At 49.4% G+C, this 26475-nt stretch overlaps 2 protein-coding genes across 2 annotated transcripts; both read right to left on the bottom strand.

Moving 5' to 3' along the window:
* Positions 1–3914: 3914 nt before the first annotated feature.
* On the bottom strand, positions 3915–8450 carry LOC311579250 (keratin, type II cytoskeletal 6A-like). The gene is made up of 9 exons (XM_084749621.1): positions 7909–8450; positions 7002–7216; positions 6619–6679; positions 6379–6474; positions 6088–6252; positions 5366–5491; positions 5013–5233; positions 4769–4803; positions 3915–4666 (listed from the first exon to the last, which is right to left on the bottom strand). The coding sequence occupies exons 1-9, from the start codon at positions 8413–8415 to the stop codon at positions 4434–4436; spliced, it is 1659 nt and encodes a 552-aa protein (XP_084605747.1). The 5' UTR covers positions 8416–8450; the 3' UTR covers positions 3915–4433.
* Positions 8451–18157: 9707 nt separating this feature from the next.
* On the bottom strand, positions 18158–22665 carry LOC311579253 (keratin, type II cytoskeletal 6A-like). Its single transcript, XM_084749624.1, has 9 exons — positions 22109–22665; positions 21203–21417; positions 20820–20880; positions 20581–20676; positions 20290–20454; positions 19569–19694; positions 19216–19436; positions 18979–19013; positions 18158–18876 (listed from the first exon to the last, which is right to left on the bottom strand). The coding sequence occupies exons 1-9, from the start codon at positions 22613–22615 to the stop codon at positions 18644–18646; spliced, it is 1659 nt and encodes a 552-aa protein (XP_084605750.1). The 5' UTR covers positions 22616–22665; the 3' UTR covers positions 18158–18643.
* Positions 22666–26475: the final 3810 nt, after the last annotated feature.

Raw genomic sequence — 26475 nt, 5'->3', positions numbered from 1 at the left:
GTGTGTTGCTTGAAGCCCACCTGTTCATGTTGGATGACATATTGGTGTGTTCTTGGGTTCGGCTTATGAGCATTTCCTTGAATCCTTTTGCGTCAATGTTCATCAGGGTCTTGGGGAAGCTGGCAACTCTCAGAAGGAGGTCTGTGTGGCTGAGGAGCCCCAGGGTGCTAACATCTGGGAGGAGGAAGCTGTAGCTGTTTACACACTGCTCACTTGCTCACACTTGGACTCACAGGAAAGCTTTGTCATCCCTCTGACCTGGCCTATATGGTAAACAGCTTTATCACTTTCCCATGGGTCCCAGGCCTGTGGTCCTCAACATAGCAGTACCCATGTCAACAATGCACACAGACTCAGGGGTTCAGTCACTCAGAGGTCCCTCTTCTCCCATCAAGACAAAATAAACCTTTTCCTTCCTGAGTTGCTTTTGAGTTAGGGAATGCAGGGAATTTTCCCACAGAAACCTTACTCACTTAGTTGATGTTCACTGAGTAGTTTTTTGGGAATTATTGAAACACAGAGTATATGTTTCACTGAATAAATGTTACACATTAGATATTAGCTATCACACAGACATATTATATATCAAAGTACAGAACACAGATAGTGAGGTTAGCATTTTGTTTTGCTTTGTTTTGTTTGTTTTATTGAGACAGCATCTCTCTGTGTAGCCAAGCTATCCTGGACTCGCTTTGTAGACCAGGTTGGCCTCAAACTCACAGTGATCCCCCTGCCTCTGCCTCCTGAGTGCTGGGATTAAAGGCATGTATGCCACCATACCTGGCAAGGTTGGCGTGTCAGCCCTGCTCTGTTTCTAACCTGAAAACCTGAGCCATTGCTCTGTTGATCGGCCTCTTTGACAGCTCCCGGACAATTTTATAGGCTTCCAGCCCTAGTGTCTCCAGCCTTTGCTAAATGTATGCGTCACTCCCTTTTCTGTTCCTCCTTTTTAATCCATATTGCAGTTCTCCACTGTGGGTCTTTAGGTCATCATGAGATTTTCTTTGCTTGTCCCCTGACATTGCTGTCTTTCCTTCAGCTTGAGGAGGATTTTGAGGGACTTGCGGGGTTTCCTGCGCAGACTGCCATGTCTTATGAGATTAAACATTGCTGTAGTTTGCACTGATAACTATGTCTGCCTTTATACCTTTCTGTTAAATCCTGGTTGTTTTTAAACTTGCAGCACACGGTTAGGAAATGTGGAGAGATGGTCGCATGTACTTTGTCCTCACCCAAGGGAGGAAGGACCCAGTCTCCCAAGTGTGATGAGGCTCTAGGCAGTGTGACATATTCTTTACCCAGCTGAGCACGTTGTCTGGCATTTGTCTCCTACGGTGCCTTTTAAAGACGAGTGGGCACTGGGCTGATTTTACACTCTTTTCTCATGAATGATCTTCATTACTCATTTTTCCTTTTGCTGTTCGCTATGGGGAAGGCACTGGTTATCCTGAATGTTGATCCAGCTTTCCCTGACTGCATTGATGTGATTTGCTTTTTGCAGTGCGATGGTTTATCTTATTAGTGATTTCTGGTTAAAATGCAAAGAAGTGGATTTCACTTTGGTGTTTTCATGCATGTACCACTGGATTCTATCCTTTCCAAATGACCCTACACTCCTCCTCCTCCTCCTCCTCCTTTATCTCTTATGTAAACAGCCCTCCCTTCTGCTGCCTGACACACTTACTCCAATATCCTCATGTCCCCTCTCCCTTTCCATGGTGGACCCTCTAACAGGGAGACAACGCCTTCAACAGGCTTCAGTGTTTACGAAACAGGAAGATCAGTGCCAGCTATAGGTTATTCTGTCATGTTGTGGTCGGTGGGATGCCATAGTCCCCTGACATGCTGTAGGCTCTCGCCCTGCCTCTTGGCTAGCATCCAGACCTTGATAGTGAGACCGTAAGGAGACACTGCCTAGAGTCATCAAACACTGCAGAACCAGGCTCATGTGGACCTGGAAATCCTGTCTCTACAGGATAGCTTCCATGGTGCTAGAGTGCGCTACTGACTCCAGCAGGGGAAAAACTCTTTACAATCTTACCCTGCTGTGGACCCTGTGGGCTACAGTAGTGACTGGGCAGGAGTGGCAGGAGAGTTAAGGAAATAACCATCCACTTTGTGATGGCATGCAAGGCCCACTCCACAAGAGAGGACTCAGTCCTGGGACTTACACAGCTCACAAGTGACTGCCTCAGTCTTAGGCCCTAAGGCAGAAACAGATGCAATTCTTCTGCTAAACAGTTTGTAATACGGAATCCGTTACTTTCTTACCTTTATACCAACAGGTTACTGCATGTCGCAAGCCTGCTCAGAGATGCTTCTGTTTATGGTAGATAACGATTAACACAGGCACCCGAAACTGCTCATCCTGCAGAGAAGGAGAGACTGAGAGATGCTGAGCTCTAAATGAGCATCCATGTCACATGTTGTCCAATGCAGAGGGCTCAGGGACCACAGCAGAGCAGGGAGGGGGTTAGTCAGAGCCATAAGTTGTGGGTATCAGCATCGAAAAAGTATGTGCTGGGCTGCCAAGCCTACTGCACACATGACACAGCAGTGGCCAGACTGCATGCATGGGAATTGCACAGGATGGAGCCAGTCAGAATCCAGCAGGGACTGGAGAGGAGTTCAGGAAATCCTGTGCTAATGGGAAGTTTCTGGAAAATGAAGGCTACTAGGGGAAAGGGAGCAATCTTTGTTTGAGTATGTGGCCCCAGAAAGAGGCCATGTTCCAGGAGATTGTCTTCCCCCCTACACTTAGAGGCGGCACAAAGTGGAATCATTGGGTTAAGAAAAAAAAAGGAAGAGCCAGCACATAATTCTGGAAGGGGCAATGGGCTGGGGCTAGAAGTAGGACAGAGGTGAAGGGAGTGAGGGGGCATTTGACAAAGTCACACTCCATGCTCATATAAAAGTCCCAAATTAAAAAAAAAAAACAAAAGAAATGTCTGCATGCATGTATGAACGTGCAGTGCATGTGCATCTATGGCATTTCCACATGTATGAATATGTGGTCATATGTCTTGTGGGTATGGGTGTATGAGTGTGTGCGTGTGTGTGTGTGTGTGTGTGTGTGTGTGTGTGTGTGTGTGTGTGTGTACATGGTGGTTGTTGCTTCTTCATCATTTTCCCTTTATTGATTGAGGCGGTTTCAGTCACTGAGCCCAGAGCACACATGTTGGACTACTTTTTCTTGGCAACTTGACCCATATGTGCCCTGTCTCTACTTCTAGAGGCCTGGAATTACATGTGGCCACCACGCCCACCCATCTTTTCATGAGGTCTGCACCCTAAATGCCAGTGCTGATGCTCAGGCAGCTGATTTTCCCAGGGACCCATCCCTATGCCCTCATTGTGGTATTCCTGTATCTCAGTTTTAGAGTCAGCGTACTTTATTATCAGAATTTATATTAAGTTATTTTTTTTTTTTTTTTTTTTTTGGTTTTTCGAGACAGGGTCTCTCTGTGTAGCATTGGCTGTCCTGGACTCACTTTGTAGACCAGGCTGGCCTCGAACTCACAGTGATCCACCTGCCTCTGCCTCCCGCGTGCTGGGATTAAAGACGTGCGCCACCACGCCCGGCTTTAAGTTATTTTTAAATGGTGTGGTTCTGGTGTTCTCTGATATTGTGCCTGTCAGTGATCCTCTTTTCTGTTGCCTCCTATATGTGCCTGTGTGTTGTGGTGGGGCTTGAACTACAGACATCGGTCTTCATACGTCTTGCTGCGGAGTTCTCAGCCAAGAAAAGAGGAGCCATGGTGTTTGGAGAGCAGGACACCTTGAAACTGACAAATGCAGCCATGCCCAGTGGGGAGAGTGAGGAAGAAGGAGGCTCTAAAAGGCCCTTGTCCAGCAAAGCCGCAGGGCCTCATGGGAACCAATTGGCAACAAGAAAACACACATGGGCAAAGTCATTACGTTATAAACCTGCTTTATTTAGCAACTTGGAGGAAGCAGAGAGCAAAGAGGACATCGTCACCTGAGCACAGACTGTGCATCACAGGACAGGTGCTGTCACCGTGCCTGCCAGGGAGGCTCAGGACAAGGCACTGTGGCATCTCTAAGGCCACTGCAGAGTAAAGGGGACTTCCTCAGTTCACTTCCTGAGTAGAACATGGACAACGATGACCTGAAGGAAAGGGACCATGACAGCCTTTCTGAGGCAGCCTAGAGACAGAGCTGGAGAGGCCGCAGCCTGGTGACCTCCACACAGCCTGAAGCAGCAGATGTGAGTGAGTGTGGATGTGAAGCCAGAGGTGCAGAAGAGGAGGGGCAGTGGGGACCCCTGGGGAAGAGAGAGAGGAGCAAGAAGGCCTCAGCCTCCTCAGCCCCAGGCAGAGAGCAGAGGGTGGAGGTCAGCGAGGACAGCACCTGAGCACAGGGCTCTGCAGCCAGGGGCTCCAGGCTCAGGCACAGCTCTGGGGTCAGGGACTTCAGTGCCTGTAGCTCTTCCTGCTGGAGGAGGTGGTGGTGTATTTGATGGAGGAGGAGCTGCCACCAGAGGACACAATGCCACCTGCGATGCCTCTGCCGCTGCCAGCGCTGAAGCCACCTCCAAGGCCATGGCCACTGCTGTAGGAGTAGCTGCTGCCTCCTCCCAGGCCTAAGCTGCTGCTGGCACCTGCTGCACTGCCATAGCCACTGGACACGGTGGACTGCACCACAGCTGGGAAGGACGGGAGAAGAGACACAGACATGTGAGCTCACGCTGTCAGGCTGAGGCAGCCCGAGGGCAGGGGAAGGGGAGGTGGGCACGCAGAGGACTTACAGATGTTGACTGGTCCAACGCCTTCACCATTCAACCTAGGAGAGAAACACAGAGGGTAAGAACTTGGGGGCCATTGCCTCAGTCCCCGTGAGACCCTCAGGCAGCTGACAGGTTACAGGCAATCCCCAGGCAAGGAGTCTCTGAAGGGAGCCACTGTGGCCACAGCTAGTGATCCCCCCACCCAGTGCCTCCTGTGCTCAGTGCCTGGCAGCATGGGGGTGTCCTCCAGGATGGAGTCACCCACCTGCACTCCTCTCCTTCCAGCAGCTTCCTGTAGGTGGCGATCTCCACATCCAGGGCCAGCTTGACATTCATGAGCTCCTGGTATTCCTTCAGCAGCCTGGCCATGTCCTGCTTGGCCTTCTGCAGGGCGTCCTCCAGACCCTCCAGCTTGCCCCTGGCATCCTTGAGGGCCATCTCCCCACGCTGCTCAGCCTCAGCGATGGCAGCCTGCAGGTTGGCAATCTGGGCAGACAGAGCAAGGGAAAAGCCTTGGTGTGTGGATCTGTCGAGACCTGAGCCCCTTGTCCCCGTGGTCCTTAGTGGTAGAGGATGGGAAACGATGCCTGTCATCCTCTGTGTCTCTGTCTGTCCTACCTGCTTCTTAACCTGGTCGATCTCTGATTTTAGCCTCTGGATCACGCGGTTCATCTCAGCGATCTCCTGCTTGGTGATTCGAAGGTCATCCCCGTGTCTGCCAGCTGTCACCTGCAGTTCCTCGTACTGAAGGCCAACGGGAGAGACGACATGGATGTGAGTTTGTACAGACAGAAACAGAGTCACTTCTGAGTGCCATGCACTGTCATGGATGTGATGGCTTTACCTCCAGAGTCGTTTGAGGAAAGCATAGGTTCCATGGCTCTGACAGGAACTGAAAATGGCCTCTATTGTCTCATGAGGACCACAGGAAATAGTTCAGCTCAAGCAAAGAGAGCACAGACTTCATTCATGGCAACTTTGCATCTACCTCTGGGTTCTTTTGCTCCTAGACTAGATCATAACTCTATAACGTGTTCTGTATATAGTGCTCTGTCTGCACGTGTGCCTGCATTCCAGGACACAAAGTCCCAATATCAATGGCTGAGAAGCACCATATGGGTGCTGGGAATTGATCTTGGAAAAGCAGCCAATACTCTTAACCATTCGGCCATGGCTCCGTTAAACCCTCCTCCCATTGTTTCTATAGTACCAGTGCACAACACACTTGCTGTGAGAGCACCCCAAATCTCTTTTGTCACCTCTAACCTCCAGTGAATTGAGACACGTGCAGTTCAGGGTGGGTCTCAGACATCTTCTTCCGGCTCCAAGTCAATACTCACTTTAGTCTGGTACCAGGACTCAGCCTCGGCCCGGCTTCTCTGAGCGATGTCCTCGTACTGAGCCTTGACCTCGGCGATGATGCTGTCCAGGTCCAGGCTGCGGTTGTTGTCCATGGAGAGGACCACAGATGTGTCTGAGATGTGTGTCTGCATCTGAGACAGCTCCTAAGGAGCAGAGAGAGCCGAGCTCATCTTTGGTTGTGTGCATTGCAGACAGTCCCAGCACTTTGCACGGGAGAAAATCAAGGGAATGTGGGATGGAGAAGCAAGAAGGAGAGAGAGGGGGCTTACCGCCTCGTAGAAAGCTCTCAGGAAGTTGATCTCATCTGCCAGACTGTCTGCCTTGGCTTGCAGCTCAGCCTTGGTCATGTAGGCAGCATCAACATCCTGGGGAAACCATCAACATGGAGTCACGGTCACTCTCTTGCCCCGACCATTCGCCTCTGTCACCCTGACCACCATGGGCTGCAGCAGACATGCAAGGCCACGTCTCCATGAGCAGAGAACCCATGTCTGTGATTAGCAGCTCACCTTCTTCAGGGTCACAAATTCATTCTCTGCTGATGTGCGCTTGTTGATTTCATCTTCGTATCTGCAAGAGGAACAGCGTGACACCTTGTCGCCATGGCTGGGTGGGTGGCATCCCAGGCAGCCTGTGGCCCAACCCTAAGTGCTGTAGATGCCATAGGGCCAAATCAGGCTCAAAGGGGATATTTGTTCTGTTAAATAATTCATCCCTTTCCTGTCCTCTCACTTCCTTTAACCCTCCTTGGCCCTGCCCTTCTGCTCTGAGCTATGTCATGACATGTTCAGCCTCATGACTAAAGTGTCTTAACTCATGGCCGTCCATGTCTCTATGTGGGCTTCCATGTTTATTAATTAGGCACCTGGGTTCTTCCTTCGTCACAACTCACTTGTTCTTGTAGACATCCACTGTGTCCTGCATGTTCCTCAGCTCGGCGTCCATGCGGCCCCTCTCCCCGAGTATAGCGTCCTGCTTCCTGCGCAGGTTGTTGATGTACTGCTCAAACAGTGACTCCAGGCCCTGCCTCACGGTCTTGGTCCCCTGCTCCTGCAACAGGGTCCACTTGGTGTCCAGGACCTTGTTCTGCTGCTCCAGGAACCGCACCTGGAGGGGCCGAGCGTGAGAAGCAATTTGAGTTTCTCTCTTTGGTGCCCCCTTCCGGAATTTGCCTTTCCTCTCAGGCTGTCCACCCCAACCCATTCTGTGTCCTTGGCCTGGGTCTGAGAGCGACAAGCCATCTAAGCTCCCCACATCATCCCACAGGGAGGGCTGAGCGCTCATGCAGGGCACAGCCAGCCAACAATTGCTTGCTGTAGTGTGGTGTAGTGTAGCATGGCTGCCATAGCCCCCCATGGGCACTGTAGAGTCTTTTGCCTCAGGACCATCCTGTGACTTGTGCCCTGAGTTCATCTCCACCTACTGGGATCAGACATCACCTCCCGGGGAAAGGACTCTGACCCAGATTTCCTGTTGCCAGTCTAACTAAAGAAGGGCACACAGGGAGCTGGAGAGATGGCTCAGGGGTTAAGAGCATTGACTGCTCTTCCAAAGGCCGTGAGTTCAATTCCCAGCAACTACATGGTGGCTCACAACCATCTCTTCTGGCCTGCAGGCAGAATGCTGTATACATAATAAATAAATAAATCTGAAGAAAAGGAAAAAAAGAAAAAAAAGAGGGACAGGCTGACTGGACTGGGAATCTACTAGGAAGATGGCAACACTTGCACAAAGCCTGAAGCCTTTCTCTCCTCTTGTGTGTGGCACTGGCACAGACACACAGAAAGAACAGGGCTCACCTTGTCGATGAAGGAGGCGAACTTGTTGTTGAGGGTCTTGATCTGCTCCCTCTCCTCAGTCCTCACCCGCTGGATGGTGGGGTCGATTTGCAGGTTCAGAGGGGTGAGGAGGTTCTGATTGACGGTGACCTCTTGGATGCCTCCAGGGGGGCACACGGGGAAGCCGGCTCCCCCATAACCACCACCAAAGCCAGCTCCAGCACCAAAGCAAAAACCACTGCTGGCTCCTCCTCCAAAGCGAAAGCCTCCTCGAACTTGGCTGCCATAGCCTCCCCCAGTGCCACAGCTGCCAGCTCCGATGGGGATCCTCTTGGAGCTCCCCACACCATAGAGGCTCCTGCTGCCAAAGCCTGCTCCTCCACACAGGGCACCAGAGCCACCGCTGCCCCGGGAGCGGCACACAGACACGCTGCTGAAGCCGGAGCGGTTGAGCCCGGGGACCTTGGCTGAGCTGGCACTGAAGCCACTGTGGCTGGTTTGACTCCGGATGGTGGTTTTGGTGGACATGGTTCCTGCGGATGAGAAGGCTGGAAAGCTGAGAGACTGCAGGGCAAAGCTGAGCAGATGATGTGCCGAGCTTTGGGGAGCAGCTTATATAGGGTACAGATGGGCTGGGCTTGGTCCTGAAGGTGAGTGGGAAGGGCAGAGCTTTACAGACAGTGAGCTAACACCTAGATTAATCAAAAATGTTGCAAAATCCTGAGGTTGCAGTTTTGGCTTCCTTTAGTCAAGGAAACGGTCCTGCCTCTACTTTTTCTTAATCTGACTACAGTAAGTAGTTTGCTTATTCACTGTATCTCAGAGTTAGTCACTGACTCTGACAAAGGTTTAGCTTGTCCCTCTGAGTGTGCTGAGATGCCTCTGTTCCCTGCCTGCCCTTCTGTCCTGTGGAGAGAGTGGAGGCCAACTGTCATCCTATGCCACAGGAAGGTCCATTCTGACCTTCCTTGATTAGATGTGGAATATAGCCTGATGTCCTTAGACCCCTCTCTCCCAGGTAGAAGAGTCTCTCCTATTTGTAGCACACCTGTGTGACCAGCTGTAAGACAAGCCTCTTTGCTTTCATGATGCCGAAAAGTCACTCAGCAACAGCATCATATCTGACAGCACATCTCACTGGACAGCTGTATTCTCCAGTACATAATTTAATCTCACATGTAAAAACAGGCAGCTTTATACACATGCAGAAAGTGACCTTATGTGGTAAGGTGGGCATGCCTGCGCGTGCGCGCGCGCACACACACACACACACACACACACACATACACACACCTGTTTGCATTAAGGACAGTGCTCAGTGACACATGTTGTTCTTGCCGATGACATGAGTGTAGCTCTCAGCACCCACGTGCTAGGTCACAGGCATCCATGACTCCAGTTCCACAGTATCTCATGTCTTCTTCTGGCTTCTGAGGGTACCAGGCACACATGTGGTGCACACCCTTACCATAGTGAAAACACTCCTGTACATAAAATAGGAACAACTAAATGTAGCAGAAATAATGCGCTTCCCAATATCCTACTTAGCATTATTTATTTTAACGTTTTGATTGTTTGAATCTGTAAATACATTTCATCCTGTTTTGTTTGAGTCATAGACCCTAAACATTTTAGTGTAATTTTTAATTCTCCTGTAGTATTTTTTTCTCCTAGTTTCTTAAAAAGTGTGTGTGAATGTGTCTGCATGAACAACATGACCCACTGTGTGGCTGGTTCCCTTGGGGGCTGAAGAGTGAGTCACATGCCCAGGAGCTGGGGCTACTAGAAGGTGTGAGCGCTGAGGCAGCAGGAGGATGCTGGGACTTGAGCCCCAGTCCTTCAGGAGAGCAGACAGTGCTCTTAGCCACCGAACCATCTCTCTGGCCTGTTTTCTGCTCCAATAACTCATGTGTTAAGGAATCCAGATCAACTGTTCTTCTTAATGCTTCAGCTGCTGTTTTCCTAATGGATGGCGGCCAGTGACTCCATGTGGGATCAGTGTGTGGACCAAGTCTTCTGTAACCAGGAAGTGTTTGCAGTATCAATCTTACTGAGCCATGCCCAAGTCTTGCAGGGATGGTCACAGCTTAGAACGCCAGCAGTACTTTTATTACTTAAGATAGTTATGGCTTTCCTGTTCTCTCTCTGTGTCTCTGTTTCTCTGTCTCTCTTTGTTGCTCTGTCTCTGTCTCTCTGTGTCTCTGTCTCTGTTTGGGTCTCTGTCTCTATCTCTCTCTGTCTCTGTTTCTGTCTCTCTCTGTCTCTGTTTCTCTCTCTCTCTCTCTCTCTCTCTCTCTCTCTCTCTCTCTCTCTCTCTCTCTCTCTTTCCATAATTTAATCCTTCTTGAAGTCTTCATCTATATCGCCTGGATACACAGTGAATCCTTGGACATCCATCCACTCCTTACCCAGAGCATCCTTCTGTCCCTGAGGACAAAGAGTATAAACTCCAGGAGCTGTGTTGTACACTGAGGTTCTGGAGACAGAGTAAGATCCTTAGCTGTGGCCAAGTCCTGGGCGGCTCTTCCCGCAGCAATGCATCGATTCTGCAAGACTTAGCTGGGGTCCTCCTCTCTGTGGGTTATTTCCTGGCTTACAGGAGGTATGATGCTTGTACTTGTGGGGAGTCAGGCTAGGTACCCCACTTCACTCCCTAAGAAATTGCCTTGGATATCTCTCTGGGAGCTGCACTTATAGGTCCAGTGGCAACGCTTGGCACATCTGCAAACCCATGGGGACCTAGGCTGTATTTCTGCCTGAGATTTAGGAAAACCATGTCCCTGTTAGATGCCTTGTTCAGAATTTTATTGCAAATGACCATATTCTCCACAGTTAAATCACAGGGCAGTATAAGATCTGAGACTTTTAGTGGTTTGGTCAGTCTCTGGTAATAACCGTACCTGCTGCAATTGCAGAACCATGTGTTTTGATACCAGAGACCTTGATACCGGAGACCTGTAGCTATAGCATGGCTGACTGCCCAGCATGGCGCATGTGAGAACCAGTATCAGTCACATCCCTTGTCCATTTATGCTTTTAATGGTTTAATAACTTTTTTATACTTCATATCCGTGTTTTCACCAGTCAAGGTCTCTACCAACACCTGTCTTGCATCGCAGTCTGATAACAGGTTTGTTCACCATCAGCAGGCATGGGCTGTAGACTATTATAAGGCTGATGGTGATGCTGTGGCCCCGGGATGCCCCTCCCTCTCTGCTGCTGCAGTTGGTTCAAGATTCACCCTTCCTTTCAACATGGGCTGACTCAGCTTTTTCAGCCATCCTCAGGCCCCACCGCCCTCTGGCACAGTTGCTTCCTCTCTCTCCCACTGCAGGAATGTGGCACTGTCCTGCTCAGTCACAAGGATGAGCCCTTTTGTCTCCCTGTCCAGTGTGGCTTGCCTTCCAACAGTTCCATCTCCGCCCGAAGCCCCTGCAACTGCACTGACCACTCTGCAACCTTTTCAGAAAGAGAGAGGACAGGGAAGCCTGGTGTTTCCCCGTTTTAGCAATGTTTGTTCCTTGTGCCTACATTTCCACACACAATCTTGTCAACCTCTGAGCCATCGTCCCAGAATCTACATAGAAGAAAAAGGGAAAGCCAGAAAATCTCCTCTGGGAACAACATGGAAGGTGTCCCAGCTGTAGTAAACAGAGTAAGTTTTTGCTGGCATCTTGAAAACAAAAGTGCATTCCTTCATCCTCTGCCATTTCCTCTGTGCCACTTGAAATCAAATTTCAGTTTTGGGGGACACTGAGCTGTCTATAGGCTGCACCTTGGCAGGGGGCCTAGGTCCTCTTTATGCCTGGTCCTTGGTTGGTGCATCAGTTTCTGCAGGCCCTAACAGGCACAGATTTTTTTGTCTCCATTTTGCTTCCTGTGCTCATGACCCCTCGGGGATCCCCCACTCCTCCATCAGCTCCCTGCACTGTGCTGACAGTTTGGCTGTGAGTCCTGCATCTGATTGGACGCCCTGCTGGGCAGAGTCTTTCAGAGGGCAAGTATGTTAGGCTCCCGTCCTGTTCTCTCTCTTCAACGTTTTCCTGTGTCTGTTCATTTTGCCCTCCTGAATGGGAATTAAACATCCTTCCCAGGATCTTCCTTGTCACTTGACTTCTTAGGTCTAATTATTGTAGAGTGGCCATCCTGTATTATGTGGCTGACAGTGCTCCTGGAGTGGGTCTATGCCATGGGCATCTTTCTGGATCTGGATTATCTCACTCAGGATGATCTTTTCCAGATCCACACATTTGCTGCCCAATTTCATGATGTCCTTCTTTTTAACAGCAGAATGGTAGTTTATTGCGTATATGTTCCACAGTTTCCTTTTCCATTTTTCAGTGCAGGGACATCTTGGTTATCCCCAGTTTCTGGCTGAATGAAGCTGCTATGAACACAGTTGAGCAAATGTCCTTGCTGTATGGTGGAGCATCTTTCCGGTTAAATATATACACGCCCGGGAGGGGCATAGCTGGGTCTTGAAGTGGAGCTGTTCCGAATTTCCTGAGAAAGTACCAGATGGCTTTGCAAAGTGGTTGTACAAGTTTGCACTCCCACCAGCAATGGAAGAATGTCCCCTTTCCCCACATCCTCGCCAGCACGTGCTGTCACTTGAGTTTTTGATCTTAGTCATTCTGATAGGTGTAAGATGGAATCTCAGAGTCATTTGGATTTGCATTTCCCTGATGACTGAGGACATTTTGTTTTTCTCTAAGTGCTTCTTTGCCGTTCGAGATTCCTCTGTTGAGAATTCTCTGTTTGATTCTTTAGCCCATTTTAAAGTTGGATTATTTGATTTGTTGGTGTTTAATTCCCTGAGTTCTCTATATATTTTGTATATCAGCCCCCTGTTGGATGCAGGGTAGGTGAGACCTTTTCCCAGGCTGTAGGCGATTGTTTCGTTCTTTTGCGTGTCCTTTGCTTTACAGAATCTTTTCACTTTCATGAGATCCCAGGTATTAGTGTTGATCTTAGAGCCTGGGCTGTGGGTGTTCTGTTCAGGAAGTTGTTTCCTGTGCTGATGAGTTCAAGGCTCTTCCCTACTTTTTCTTCATCTAGATTTGCTGTGTCTGGTTGTATTTGATGTCTTTGACCCCATGGATGTTAGTTTTGTGCAAGGTGATAAATATGGATCTATTTGCACTCTTGTGCATGCAGACATGCAGTTAGACCAGCACCATTTGTTGCAGATGCTCTCTTTTTTTCATTGTGTGGTTTTGTCTCCTTTGTCAACATCAAGTATCCAGAGTTGTGTGGGTTTATTTCTGGGTCTTTCATTCATTCGCTATCATGGACCCACCTGCCTGTGTCTGTGTCAGTACCACACAGTTTTTATTACTGTTGCTCTACAGTACAGCTTGAGATGAGTCCTGGTGATAACGCTAGAAGGCCTTTTATTGTACAGGATTGTTTTTAGCTCGTCTGTGGTTCCCCGACCCCCCACCCATGAAAATGAGAATTGTTCGTTGAAGGTCTGTAAAGAATTTTGTTTGTATTTTGATCGTAATTACATTGAGTCTTTAGATGGCTTTTGGTAAGATGGCCATTTTTTAAAAAATATTTATTATGTATAGAATATTCCTCCTGAATGTACATCTGTGTGCCAGAAGAGGGCACCATATCTCATAGATGGTTGTGAGTCACCATGTGGATGCTGGGAATTGAACTCAGGACCTCTGGAAGAATAGTCAGTGTTCTTAACCTCCGAGCCATCTCTCAAGCCCCCAAGATGGCCATTTTTACTTTGTTAATCTTACCGATCCATGAGCATGGGAGATGTTTCCATGTTCTGAAACCTTCAATTTCTGTCTTTAGGGACTTGATTTTTTTTTTTCATAAAGGTATTTCTCTTTCTTGGTTATAGTTACACCAGGATACTTTATGGTTTTTGTAGCTACTCTGAAGGATGTTGTTTCCCTAATTTCCTTCTCAGCCCATTTATCTTTTGTATACAGGAGGGCTACTGATATTTTTTAAGCTAATTTAGAAAGCAGCCACTTTGCTAAAGGTGCTTGTCAGCTGTAGGAGTTCCCTGGTAGAAATTTTGGGGTCACCTCTATATACTATCATATCTTTGATGAATAGTGATAGTTTGATATTTTTCCTTTCCAATTTGTATCTCCTCGACCTCCTTCCGTTTTCTCATTGCCCTACCTGGGGCTTCAGGTGCTGTGTTGAAGAAACAGAGAGAGTGAGTATCCTAGTGTAGCCCTGATTTCAGTCAGATCCTTTACGGTCATTTCCACTTGGACTGATACAGGCTGCATCCTGGCTGTATATTGCCTTTACTAGTTTAGGTTGGTGCCTTATACCCATGATCTCTCCAAGAGTTTTAACATGTATAGGTGTTGGATTCTGTGAAATGATTTTTGGGCATCTAAGGAAATGATTGTGTGTGTGTGTGTGTGTGTGTGTGTGTGTGTGTGTGTGTGTGTGTGTGTGTTCCTTCTATTTGTTTATATGGTGGGTTACATTGACGGATTTCTGCATATTGACCGAGCCCTGCCTGTCTTGCTTGAAGCCCACCTGTTCATGTTGGATGACATATTGGTGTGTTCTTGGGTTCGGCTTATGAGCATTTCCTTGAATGCTTTTGCGTCAATGTTCATCAGGGTCTTGAGGAAGCTGGCAACTCTCAGAAGGAGGTCTGTGTGGCTGAGGAGCCCCAGGGTGCTAACATCTGGGAGGAGGAAGCTGTAGCTGTTTACACACTGCTCACTTGCTCACACTTGGACTCACAGGAAAGCTTTGTCATCCCTCTGACCTGGCCTATATGGTAAACAGCTTTATCACTTTCCTATGGGTCCCAGGCCTGTGGTCCTCAACATAGCAGTACCCATGTCAACAATGCACACAGACTCAGGGGTTCAGTCACTCAGAGGTCCCTCTTCTCCCATCAAGACAAAATAAACCTTTTCTTTCCTGAGTTGCTTTTGAGTTAGGGAATGCAGGGAATTTTCCCACAGAAACCTTACTCACTTAGTTGATGTTCACTGAGTAGTTTTTTGGGAATTATTAAAACACAGAGTATATGTTTCACTGAATAAATGTTACACATTAGATATTAGCTATCACACAGACATATTATATATCAAAGTACAGAACACAGATAGTGAGGTTAGCATTTTGTTTTGCTTTGTTTTGTTTGTTTTATTGAGACAGCATCTCTCTGTGTAGCCAAGCTATCCTGGACTCGCTTTGTAGACCAGGCTGGCCTCAAACTCACAGTGATCCCCCTGCCTCTGCCTCCTGAGTGCTGGGATTAAAGGCACGTATGCCACCATACCTGGCAAGGTTGGCGTGTCAGTCCTGCTCTGTTTCTAACCTGAAAACCTGAGCCATTGCACTGTTGATAGGCCTCTTTGACAGCTCCCCGGGGAATTTTATAGGCTTCCAGCCCTAGTGTCTCCAGCTTTTGCTAAATGTATGCGTCACTCCCTTTTCTGTTCCTCCTTTTTAATCCATATTGCGGTTCTTCACTGTGGGTCTTTAGGTCATCATGAGATTTTCTTTGCTTGTCCCCTGACATTATTGTCTTCCCTTCAGCTTGAGGAGGATTTTGAGGGACTTGCGGGGTTTCCTGCGCAGACTGCCATGTCTTATGAGATTAAACATCGCTGTAGTTTGCACTGATAACTATGTCTGCCTTTCTATCTTTCTGTTAAATCCTGGTTGTTGTTAAACTTGCAGCACTCGGTTAGGAAATGTGGAGAGATGGTCGCATGTACTTTGTCCTCACCCAAGGGAGGAAGGACCCAGTCTCCCAAGTGTGATGAGGCTCTAGGCAGTGTGACATATTCTTTACCCAGCTGAGCACATTGTCTGGCATTTGTCTCCTACAGTGCCTTTTAAAGACGAGTGGGCACTGGGCTGATTTTACACTCTTTTCTCATGAATGATCTTCATTACTCATTTTTCCTTTTGCTGTTCGCTATGGGGAAGGCACTGGTCATCCTGAATGTCGATCCAGCTTTCCCTGACTGCATTGATGTGATTTGTTTTTTGCAGTGCGATGGTTTATCTTATTAGTGATTTCTGGTTAAAATGCAAAGAAGTGGATTTCACTTTGGTATTTTCATGCACGTACCACTGGATTCTATCCTTTCCAAATGACCCTACACTCCTCCTCCTCCTCCTCCTCCTCCTCCTCCTTTATCTCTTATGTAAACAGCCCTCCCTTCTGCTGCCTGACACACTTACTCCAATATCCTCATGTCCCCTCTCTTTTTCCATGGTGAACCCTGTAACAGGGAGACAATGCCTTCAACAGGCTTCAGTGTTTACCAAACAGGAAGATCAGCGCCTGCTATGGGTTATTCTGTCATGTTGTGGTCGGTGGGATGCCATAGTCCCCTGACACATTGCAGGTTCTCGCCCTGCCTCTTGGCTAGCATCCAGACCTTGATAGTGAGACCGTAAGGAGACACTGCCTAGAGTCATCAAACACTGCAGAACCAGGCTCATGTGGACCTGGAAATCCTGTCTCTACAGGATAGCTTCCATGGTGCTAGAGTGCGCTACTGACTCCAGCAGGGGAAAAACTCTTTACAATCTTACCCTGCTGTGGACCCTGTGGGCTACAGTAGTGACTGGGCAGGAGTGGCAGGAGAGTTAAGGAAAAAACCATCCACTTTGTGATGGCATCCAAGGCCCACTCCACAAGAGAGGACTCAGTCCTGGGACTTACACAGCTCACAAGTGACTGCCTCAGTCTTAGGCCCTAAGGCAGAAACAGATGCAATTCTTCTGCTAAACAGTTTGTAATACGGAATCCGTTACTTTCTTACCTTTATACCAACAGGTTACTGCATGTCCCAAGCCTGCTCAGAGATGCTTCTGTTTATGGTAGATAACGATTAACACAGGCACCCGAAACTGCTCATCCTGCAGAGAAGGAGAGACTGAGAGATGCTGAGCTCTAAATGAGCATCCATATCACATGTTGTCCAAAGCAGAGGGCTCAGGGACCACAGCAGAGCAGGGAGGGGGTTAGTCAGAGCCATAAGTTGTGGGTATCAGCATCGAAAATGTATGTGCTGGGCTTGCCAAGCCTACTGCACACATGACACAGCAGTGGCCAGACTGCATGCATGGGAATTGCACAGGATGGAGCCAGTCAGAACCCAGCAGGGACTGGAGAGGAGTTCAGGAAATCCTGTGCTAATGGGAAGTTTCTGGAAAATGAAGGCTACTAGGGGAAAGGGAGCAATCTTTGTTTGAGTATGTGGCCCCAGAAAGAGGCCATGTTCCAGGAGATTGTCTTCCCCCTACACTTAGAGGCGGTACAAAGTTGAATCATTGGGTTAAGAAAAAAAAAAGGAAGAGCCAGCACATAATTCTGGAAGGGGCAATGGACTGGGGCTAGAAGTAGGACAGAGGTGAAGGGAGTGAGGGGGCATTTGACAAAGTCACACTCCATGCTCATATAAAATTCCCAAATTAAAAAAAAGAAAGAAATGTCTGCATGCGTGTATGAACGTGCAGTCCATGTGCATCTATGGCATTTCCACATGTATGAATATGTGGTCATATGTCTTGTGGGTATGGGTGTATGAGTGTGTGTGTGTGTGTGTGTGTGTGTGTGTGTGTGTGTGTGTACATGGTAGTTGTTGCTTCTTCATCATTTTCCCTTTATTGATTGAGGCGGTTTCAGTCACTGAGCCCAGAGCACACATGTTGGGCTATTTTTTCTTGGCAACTTGACCCATATGTGCCCTGTCTCTACTTCTAGAGGCCTGGAATTACATGTGGCCACCACGCCCACACATCTTTTCATGAGGTCTGCACCCTAAATGCCAGTGCTGATGCTCAGGCAGCTGATTTTCCCAGGGACCCATCCCTATGCCCTCATTGTGGTATTCCTGTATCTCAGTTTTAGAGTCAGCGTACTTTATTATCAGAATTTATATTAAGTTATTTTTAAATGGTGTGGTTCTGGTGTTCTCTGATATTGTGCCTGTCAGTGATCCTCTTTTCTGTTGCCTCCTATATGTGCCTGTGTGTCGTGGTGGGGCTTGAACTACAGACATCGGTCTTCATACGTCTTGCGGCGGAGTTCTCAGCCAAGAGGAGAGGAGCCATGGTGTTTGGAGAGCAGGGCACCTTGAAACTGACAAATGCAGCCATGCCCAGTGGGGAGAGTGAGGAAGAAGGAGGCTCTAAAAGGCCCTTGTCCAGCAAAGCCGCAGGGCCTCATGGGAAACAATTGGCAACAAGAAAACACACATGGGCAAAGTCAGTACATTATAAACCTGCTTTATTTAGCAACTTGGAGGAAGCAGAGAGCAAAGAGGATATCGTCACCTGAGCACAGACTGTGCATCACAAGACAGGTGCTGTCACCGTGCCTGCCAGGGAGGCTCAGGACAAGGCACTGTGGCATCTCTAAGGCCACTGCAGAGTAAAGGGGACTTCCTCAGTTCACTTCCTGAGTAGAACCTGGACAACGATGGCCTGAAGGAAAGGGACCATGACAGCCTTTCTGAGGCAGCCTAGGGACAGAGCTGGAGAGGCTGCAGCCTGGTGACCTCCACACAGCCTGAAGCAGCAGATGTGAGTGAGTGTGGATGTGAAGCCAGAGGTGCAGAAGAGGAGGGGCAGTGGGGACCCCTGGGGAAGAGAGAGAGGAGCAAGAAGGCCTCAGCCTCCTCAGCCCCAGGCAGAGAGCAGAGGGGGGAGGTCAGCGAGGACAGCACCTGAGCACAGGGCCCTGCAGCCAGGGGCTCCAGGCTCAGGCACAGCTCTGGGGTCAGGGACTTCAGTGCCTGTAGCTCTTCCTGCTGGAGGAGGTGGTGGTGTATTTGATGGAGGAGGAGCTGCCACCAGAGGACACAATGCCACCTGCGATGCCTCTGCCGCTGCCAGCACTGAAGCCACCTCCAAGGCCATGGCCACTGCTGTAGGAGTTGCTGCTGCCTCCTCCCAGGCCTAAGCTGCTGCTGGCACCTCCTGCACTGCCATAGCCGCTGGACACGGTGGACTGCACCACAGCTGGAAAGGACGGGAGAAGAGACACAGACATGTGAGCTCACGCTGTCAGGCTGAGGCAGCCCGAGGGCAGGGGAAGGGGAGGTGGGCACGCAGAGGACTTACAGATGTTGACTGGTCCAACGCCTTCACCATTCAACCTAGGAGAGAAACACAGAGGGTAAGAACTTGGGGGCCATCGCCTCAGTTCCCGAGAGACCCTCAGTCAGCTGACAGGACACAGGCAATCCCCAGGCAATGAGGCTCTGAAGGGAGCCACTGTGGCCTTAGCTACTGCCCCACCCCCATCTTGTGGTCAATGCTTGGCAGCATGGGGGTGTCCTCCAGGAAGGAGTCACCCACCTGCACTCCTCTCCTTCCAGCAGCGTCCTGTAGGTGGCGATCTCCACGTCCAGGGCCAGCTTGACATTCATGAGCTCCTGGTATTCCTTCAGCAGCCTGACCATGTCCTGCTTGGCCTTCTGCAGGGCATTCTCCAGACCCTCCAGCTTGCCCCTGGCATCCTTGAGGGCCATCTCCCCACGCTGCTCAGCCTCAGCGATGGCAGCCTGCAGGTTGGCAATCTGGGCAGACAGAGCAAGGGAAAAGCTTTGGTGTGTGGATCCCTCCAGAGCTGAGCCCCTTGTCCCCGTGGTCCTTAGTGGTAGAGGACGGGAAACGTTGCCTGTCATCCTCTGTGTCTCTGTCTGTCCTACCTGCTTCTTAACGTGGTCGATCTCTGATCTCAGCCTCTGGATCACGCGGTTCATCTCAGCGATCTCCTGCTTGGTGATTCGAAGGTCATCCCCGTGTCTGCCAGCTGTCACCTGCAGTTCCTCGTACTGAAGGGCAACGGGAGAGATGACATGGATGTGAGTTTGTACAGACAGAAACAGAGTCACTTCTGAGTGCCATGACGGTCATGGATGTGATGGCTTTACCTCCAGAGTCGTTTGAGGAAAGCATAGGTTCCATGGCTCTGACAGGAGCTGAAAATGGCCTCTATTGTCTCATGAGGACCACAGGAAATAGTTCAGCTCAAGCAAAGAGAGCACAGACTTCGTTCATGGCAACTTTGCATCTACCTCTGGGTTCTTTTGCTCCTAGACTAGATCATAACTCTATAACGTGTTCTGTATATAGTGCTCTGTCTGCACGTGTGCCTGCATTCCAGGACACAAAGTCCCAATATCAATGGCTGAGAAGCACCATATGGGTGCTGGGAATTGATCTTGGAAAAGCAGCCAATACTCTTAACCATTCGGCCATGGCTCCATTAATCTCTCCTCGCATTGTTTCTATAGTACCAGTGCACAACACACTTGCTGTGAGAGCACCCCAAATCTCTTTTGTCACCTTTAACCTCCAGTGAAATCAGACCCGTGCAGTTCAGGGTGGGTCCCAGATATCTACTTCCGGCTCCAAGTCAATACTCACTTTAGTCTGGTACCAGGACTCAGCCTCGGCCCGGCTTCTCTGAGCGATGTCCTCGTACTGAGCCTTGACCTCGGCGATGATGCTGTCCAGGTCCAGGCTGCGGTTGTTGTCCATGGAGAGGACCACAGATGTGTCTGAGATGTGTGTCTGCATCTGAGACAGCTCCTAAGGAGCAGAGAGAGCCGAGCTCATCTTTAGTTGTGTGCATTGCAGACAGTCCCAGCACTTTGCACAGGAGAAAATCAAGGGATTTTGAGATCAGGAAGCAAGAAGGAGAGAGAGGGGGCTTACCGCCTTGTAGAAAGCTCTCAGGAAGTTGATCTCATCTGCCAGACTGTCTGCCTTGGCTTGCAGCTCAGCCTTGTTCATGTAGGCAGCATCAACATCCTGGGGAAACCATCAACATGGAGTCATGGTCACTCTCTTGCCCCGACCATTCGCCTCTGTCACCCTGACCACCATGGCCTGCACAGACATGCAAGGCCACATCTCCATGAGCAGAGAACCCATGTCTGTGATTAGCAGCTCACCTTCTTCAGGGTCACAAATTCATTCTCTGCTGATGTGCGCTTGTTGATTTCATCTTCGTATCTGCAAGAGGAACAGCGTGACACCTTGGCGCCATGGCTGGGTGGGTGGCATCCCAGGCAGCCTGTGGCCCAACACTAAGTGCTGTAGATGCCATAGGGCCAAATCAGGCTCAAAGGGGATATTTGTTCTGTTAAATAATTCATCCCTTTCCTGTCCTCTCACTTCCTTTAACCCTCCTTGGCCCTGGCCTTCTGCTCTGAGCTAAGTCATGACATGTTCATCCTCATGAGTAAAGTGTCTTAACTCATGGCCGTCCATGTCTCTATGTGGGCTTCCATGTTTATTAATTAGGCACCTGGGTTCTTCCTTCGTCACAACTCACTTGTTCTTGTAGACATCCACTGTGTCCTGCATGTTCCTCAGCTCGGCGTCCATGCGGCCCCTCTCCCCGAGTATAGCGTCCTGCTTCCTGCGCAGGTTGTTGATGTACTGCTCAAACAGTGACTCCAGGCCCTGCCTCACGGTCTTGGTCCCCTGCTCCTGCAGCAGGGTCCACTTGGTGTCCAGGACCTTGTTCTGCTGCTCCAGGAACCGCACCTGGAGGGGCCGAGCGTGAGAAGCAATTTGAGTTTCTCTCTTTGGTGCCCCCTTCCGGAGTTTGCCTTTCCTCTCAGGCTGTCCACCCCAACCCATTCTGTGTCCTCGGCCTGGGTCTGAGAGCGACAAACCATCTAAGCTCCCTACATCATCTCACATGGAGGGCTGAGCACTCATGCAGGGCACAGCCAGCCAACAGTGGCTTGCTGGAGTGTGGTGCACTGTAGCATGGCTGCCATAGCCCCCATGGGCACTGTAGAGTCTTTTGCCTCAGCACCATCCTGTGACTTGTGCCCTGAGTTCATCTCCACCTACTGGGATCAGACATCACCTCCCGGGGAAAGGACTCTGACCCAGATTTCCTGTTGCCAGTCTAACTAAAGAAGGGCACACAGGGAGCTGGAGAGATGGCTCAGGGGTTAAGAGCATTGACTGCTCTTCCAAAGGCCGTGAGTTCAATTCCCAGCAACTACATGGTGGCTCAAAACCATCTCTTCTGGCCTGCAGGCAGAATGTTGTATATATAATAAGTAAATAAATCTGAAGAAAAGGAAAAAAAGAAAAAAAAGAGGGACAGGCTGACTGGACTGGGAATCTACTAGAAAGATGGCAACACTTGCACAAAGCCTGAAGCCTTTCCCTCCTCCTGTGTCTGGCACTGGCACAGACACACAGAAAGAACAGGGCTCACCTTGTCGATGAAGGAGGCGAACTTGTTGTTGAGGGTCTTGATCTGCTCCCTCTCCTCAGTCCTCACCCGCTGGATGGTGGGGTCGATTTGCAGGTTCAGAGGGGTGAGGAGGTTCTGATTGACGGTGACCTCTTGGATGCCTCCAGGGGGGCACACGGGGAAGCCGGCTCCCCCATAACCACCACCAAAGCCAGCTCCAGCACCAAAGCCAAAACCACTGCTGGCTCCTCCTCCAAAGCGAAAGCCTCCTCCAACTTGGCTGCCATAGCCTCCCCCAATGCCACAGCTGCCGGCTCCCATGGAGATCTTCTTGGAGCTCCCCACACCATAGAGGCTCCTGCTGCCAAAGCCTGCTCCTCCACACAGGGCACCAGAGCCACCGCTGCCCCGGGAGCGGCACACAGACACGCTGCTGAAGCCAGAGCGGTTGAGCCCGGGGACCTTGGCTGAGCTGGCACTGAAGCCACGGTGGCTGGTTTGACTCCGGATGGTGGTTTTGGTGGACATGGTTCCTGAGGATGAGAAGGCTGGAAAGCTGAGAGACTGCAGGGCAAGGCTGAGCAGATGATGTGGCGAGCTTTGGGGCGTGGCTTATATAGGGTACAGATGGGCTGGGCTTGGTCCTGAAGGTGAGTGGGAAGGGCAGAGCTTTACAGACAGTGAGCTAACACCTAGATTAATCAAAAATGTTGCAAGATCCTGAGGTTGCAGTTTTGGCTTCATTTAGTCAATGAAAAGGTCCTGCCTCTACTTTTTCATAATCTGACTGCAGTAAGTAGTTTGCTTATTCACTGTATCTCAGAGTTAGTCACTGACTCTGACAAAGGTTTGGCTTGTCCCTCTGAGTGTGCTGAGAGGCCTCTGTTCCCTGCCTGCCCTTCTGTCCTGTGGAGAGAGTGGAAGCCAACTGTCATCCTATGCCACAGGAAGGTCCTTTCTGACCTTCCTTGATCAGATGTGGAATATAGCCTGATGTCCTTAGACCCCTCTCTCCCAGGTAGAAGAGTCTCTCCTATTTGCAGCACACTTGTGTGACCAGCTGTAAGACAAGCCTCTTTGCTTTCATGTTGCCCACAAGTCACTCAGCAACAGCATCATATCTGACAGCACATCTCACTGGACAGCTGTTTTCTCCAGTACATAATTTAATCTCACATGTAAAAACAGGCAGCTTTATACACATGCAGAAAGTGACCTTATGTGGTAAGATGGGCATGCCTTTGCACGCACACACACAGACACACACACACACACACACACACACACACACACACACACACACACACACACACACCTGTTTGCATTAAGGACAGTGCTCAGTGACACATGTTGTTCTCGCCGATGACTTGAGTGTAGCTCTCAGCACCCACGTGCTGGGTCACAGGCATCCATGACTCCAGTTCCACAGAATCTCACATCATCTTCTGGCTTCTGAGGGCACCAGGCACACATGTGGTGCACACCCTTACCATAGTGAAAACACTCCTGTACATAAAATAGGAACAACTAAATGTAGCAGAAATGATGCGCTTCCCAATATCCTACTTAGCATTATTTATTTTAACGTTTTGATTGTTTGAATCTGTAAATACATTTCATCCTGTTTTGTTTGAGTCATAGACCCTAAACATTTTAGTGTAATTTTTAATTCTCCTGTAGTATTTTTTTCTCCTAGTTCCTTAAAAAGTGTGTGTGAATGTGTCTGCATGAACAACATGACCCACTGTGTGGCTGGTTCCCTTGGGGGCTGAAGAGTGAGTCACATGCCCAGGAGCTGGGGCTACTAGAAGGTGTGAGCGCTGAGGCAACAGGAGGGTGCTGGGAATTGAGCCCCATTCCTTCAGGAGAGCAGACAGTGCTCTTAGCCACCGAACCATCTCTCTGGCCTGTTTTCTACTCTAATAACTCATGTGTTAAGGAATCCAGATCAACTGTTCTTCTTAATGCTTCAGCTGCTGTTTTCGCAGTGGATGGCGGCCAGTGACTCCATGTAGGATCAGTGTGTGGACCAAGTCTTCTGTAACCAGGAAGTGTTTGCAGTATCAATCTTACTGAGCCATGCCCAAGTCTTGCAGGGATGGTCACAGCTTAGAGCGCCAGCAGTACTTTTATTACTTAAGATAGTTATGGCTTTCCTGTTCTCTCTCTGTGCCTCTGTTTCTCTGTCTCTGTCTCTCTGTGTCTCTGTCTCTGTTTGGGTCTCTGTCTCTGTCTCTCTCTGTCTCTGTTTCTGTCTCTCTCTGTCTCTGTTTCTCTCTCTCTCTCTCTCTCTCTCTCTCTCTCTCTCTCTCTCTCTCTCTCTCTCTTTCCATAATTTAATCCTCCTTGAAGTCTTCGTCTATAACGCCTGGATACACAGTGAATCCTTGGACGTCCATCCACTCCTTACCCAGAGCATCCTTCTGTCCCTGAGGACAAAGAGTATAAACTCCAGGAGCTGTGTTGTACACTGAGGTTCTGGAGACAGAGTAAGATCCTTAGCTGTGGCCAAGTCCTGGGTGGCTCTTCCCGCAGCAATGCATCGACTCTGTAAGACTTAGCTGAGCTTCTCCTCTCTGTGGGTTATTTCCTGGCTTACAGGAGGTATGATGCTTGTACTTGTGGGGAGTCAGGCTAGGTACCCTATTTCACTCCCTAAGAAATTGCCTTGGATATCTCTCTGGGAGCTGCACTTATAGGTCCAGTGGCAACGCTTGGCACATCTCCTGCAAACCCATGGGGACCTAGGCTGTATTTCTGCTTGAGATTTAGGAAAACCATGTCCCTGTTAGATGCCTTGTTCAGAATTTTATTGCAAATGACCATATTCTCCACAGTTAAATCACAGGGCAGTATAAGATCTGAGACTTTTAGTGGTTTGCTCAGTCTCTGGTAATAACCGTACCGCCTGCAATTGCAGCACCATGCGTTTTGATACCGGAGACCTGTAGCTATAGCATGGCTGACTGCCCAGCATGGCGCATGTGAGAACCAGTATCACCACATCCCTTGTCCATTTATGCTTTTAATGGTTTAATAACTTTTTATATTTCATATCCGTGTTTTCACCAGTCAAGGTCTCTACCCACACCTGTCTTGCATCGCAGTCTGATAACAGCTTTGTTCACCATCAGCAGGCATGGCTGTAGGACTATTACAAGGCTGATGGTGATGCTGTGGCCCCGGGATGCCCCTCCCTCTCTGCTGCTGCAGTTGGTTCAAAACTCACCCTTCCTTTCAACATGGGCTGACTCAGCTTTTTCAGCCATCCTCAGGCCCCACCGCCCTCTGGCACAGTTGCTTCCTCTCTCTCCCACTGCAGGAATGTGGCGCTGTCCTGCTCAGTCACAGGAATGAGCCCTTTTGTCTCCCTGTCCAGTGTGGCTTGCCTTCCAACAGTTCCGTCTCCGCCCGAAGCCCCTGCAACTGCACTGACCACTCTGCAACCTTTTCAGAAAGAGAGAGGACAGGGAAGCCTGGTGTTTCCCCGTTTTAGCAATGTTTGTTTCTTGGGTGCCTACATTTCCACACACAATCTTGTCAACCTCTGAGCCATCGTCCCAGAATCTACATAGAAGAAAAAGGGAAAGCCAGAAAATCTCCTCTGGGAACAACATGGAAGGTGTCCCAGCTGTAGTAAACAGAGTAAGTTTTTGCTGGCATCTTGAAAACAAAAATGCATTACCTCATCCTCTGCCATTTCCTCCGTGCCACTTGAAATCGAATTTCAGTTTTGAGGGGACACTGAGCTGTCTATAGGCTACACCTTGGCAGGGGGCCTAGGTCTCTGTAAGCCTGGTCCTTGGTTGGTGCATCAGTTTCTGCAGGCCCTAACAGGCACAGATTTTTTTGTCTCCATTTTGCTTCCTGTGCTCATGACCCCTCGGGGATCCCCCACTCCTCCATCAGCTCCCTGCACTGTGCTGACAGTTTGGCTGTGAGTCCTGCATCTGATTGGACGCCCTGCTGGGCAGAGTCTTTCAGTGGGCAAGTATGTTAGGCTCCCGTCCTGTTCTCTCTCTTCAGCGTTTTCCTGTGTCTGTTCATTTTGCCCTCCTGAATGGGAATTAAACATCCTTCCCAGGATCTTCCTTGTCACTTGGCTTCTTAGGTCTAATTATTGTAGAGTGGCCATCCTGTATTATGTGGCTGACAGTGCTCCTGGAGTGGGTCTATGCCATGGGCATCTTTCCGGGTCTTGGTTATGTCACTCAGGATGATCTTTTCCAGATCCACACATTTGCTGCCCAATTTCATGATGTCCTTCTTTTTTTTAACAGCAGAATGGTAGTTTATTGTGTATATGTTCCACAGTTTCCTTTTCCATTCTTCAGTGCAGGGACATCTTGGTTATCCCCAGTTTCTGGCTGAATGAAGCTGCTATGAAC

This window comes from Acomys minous, assembly GCF_964271855.1.
Source record: "Acomys minous genome assembly, chromosome: 12".
Taxonomy (NCBI): Eukaryota; Metazoa; Chordata; class Mammalia; order Rodentia; family Muridae; genus Acomys; species Acomys minous.
The sequence above is the reverse complement of the archived record's forward strand: the minus strand, read 5'-3'. Positions and strand labels throughout refer to the sequence as shown.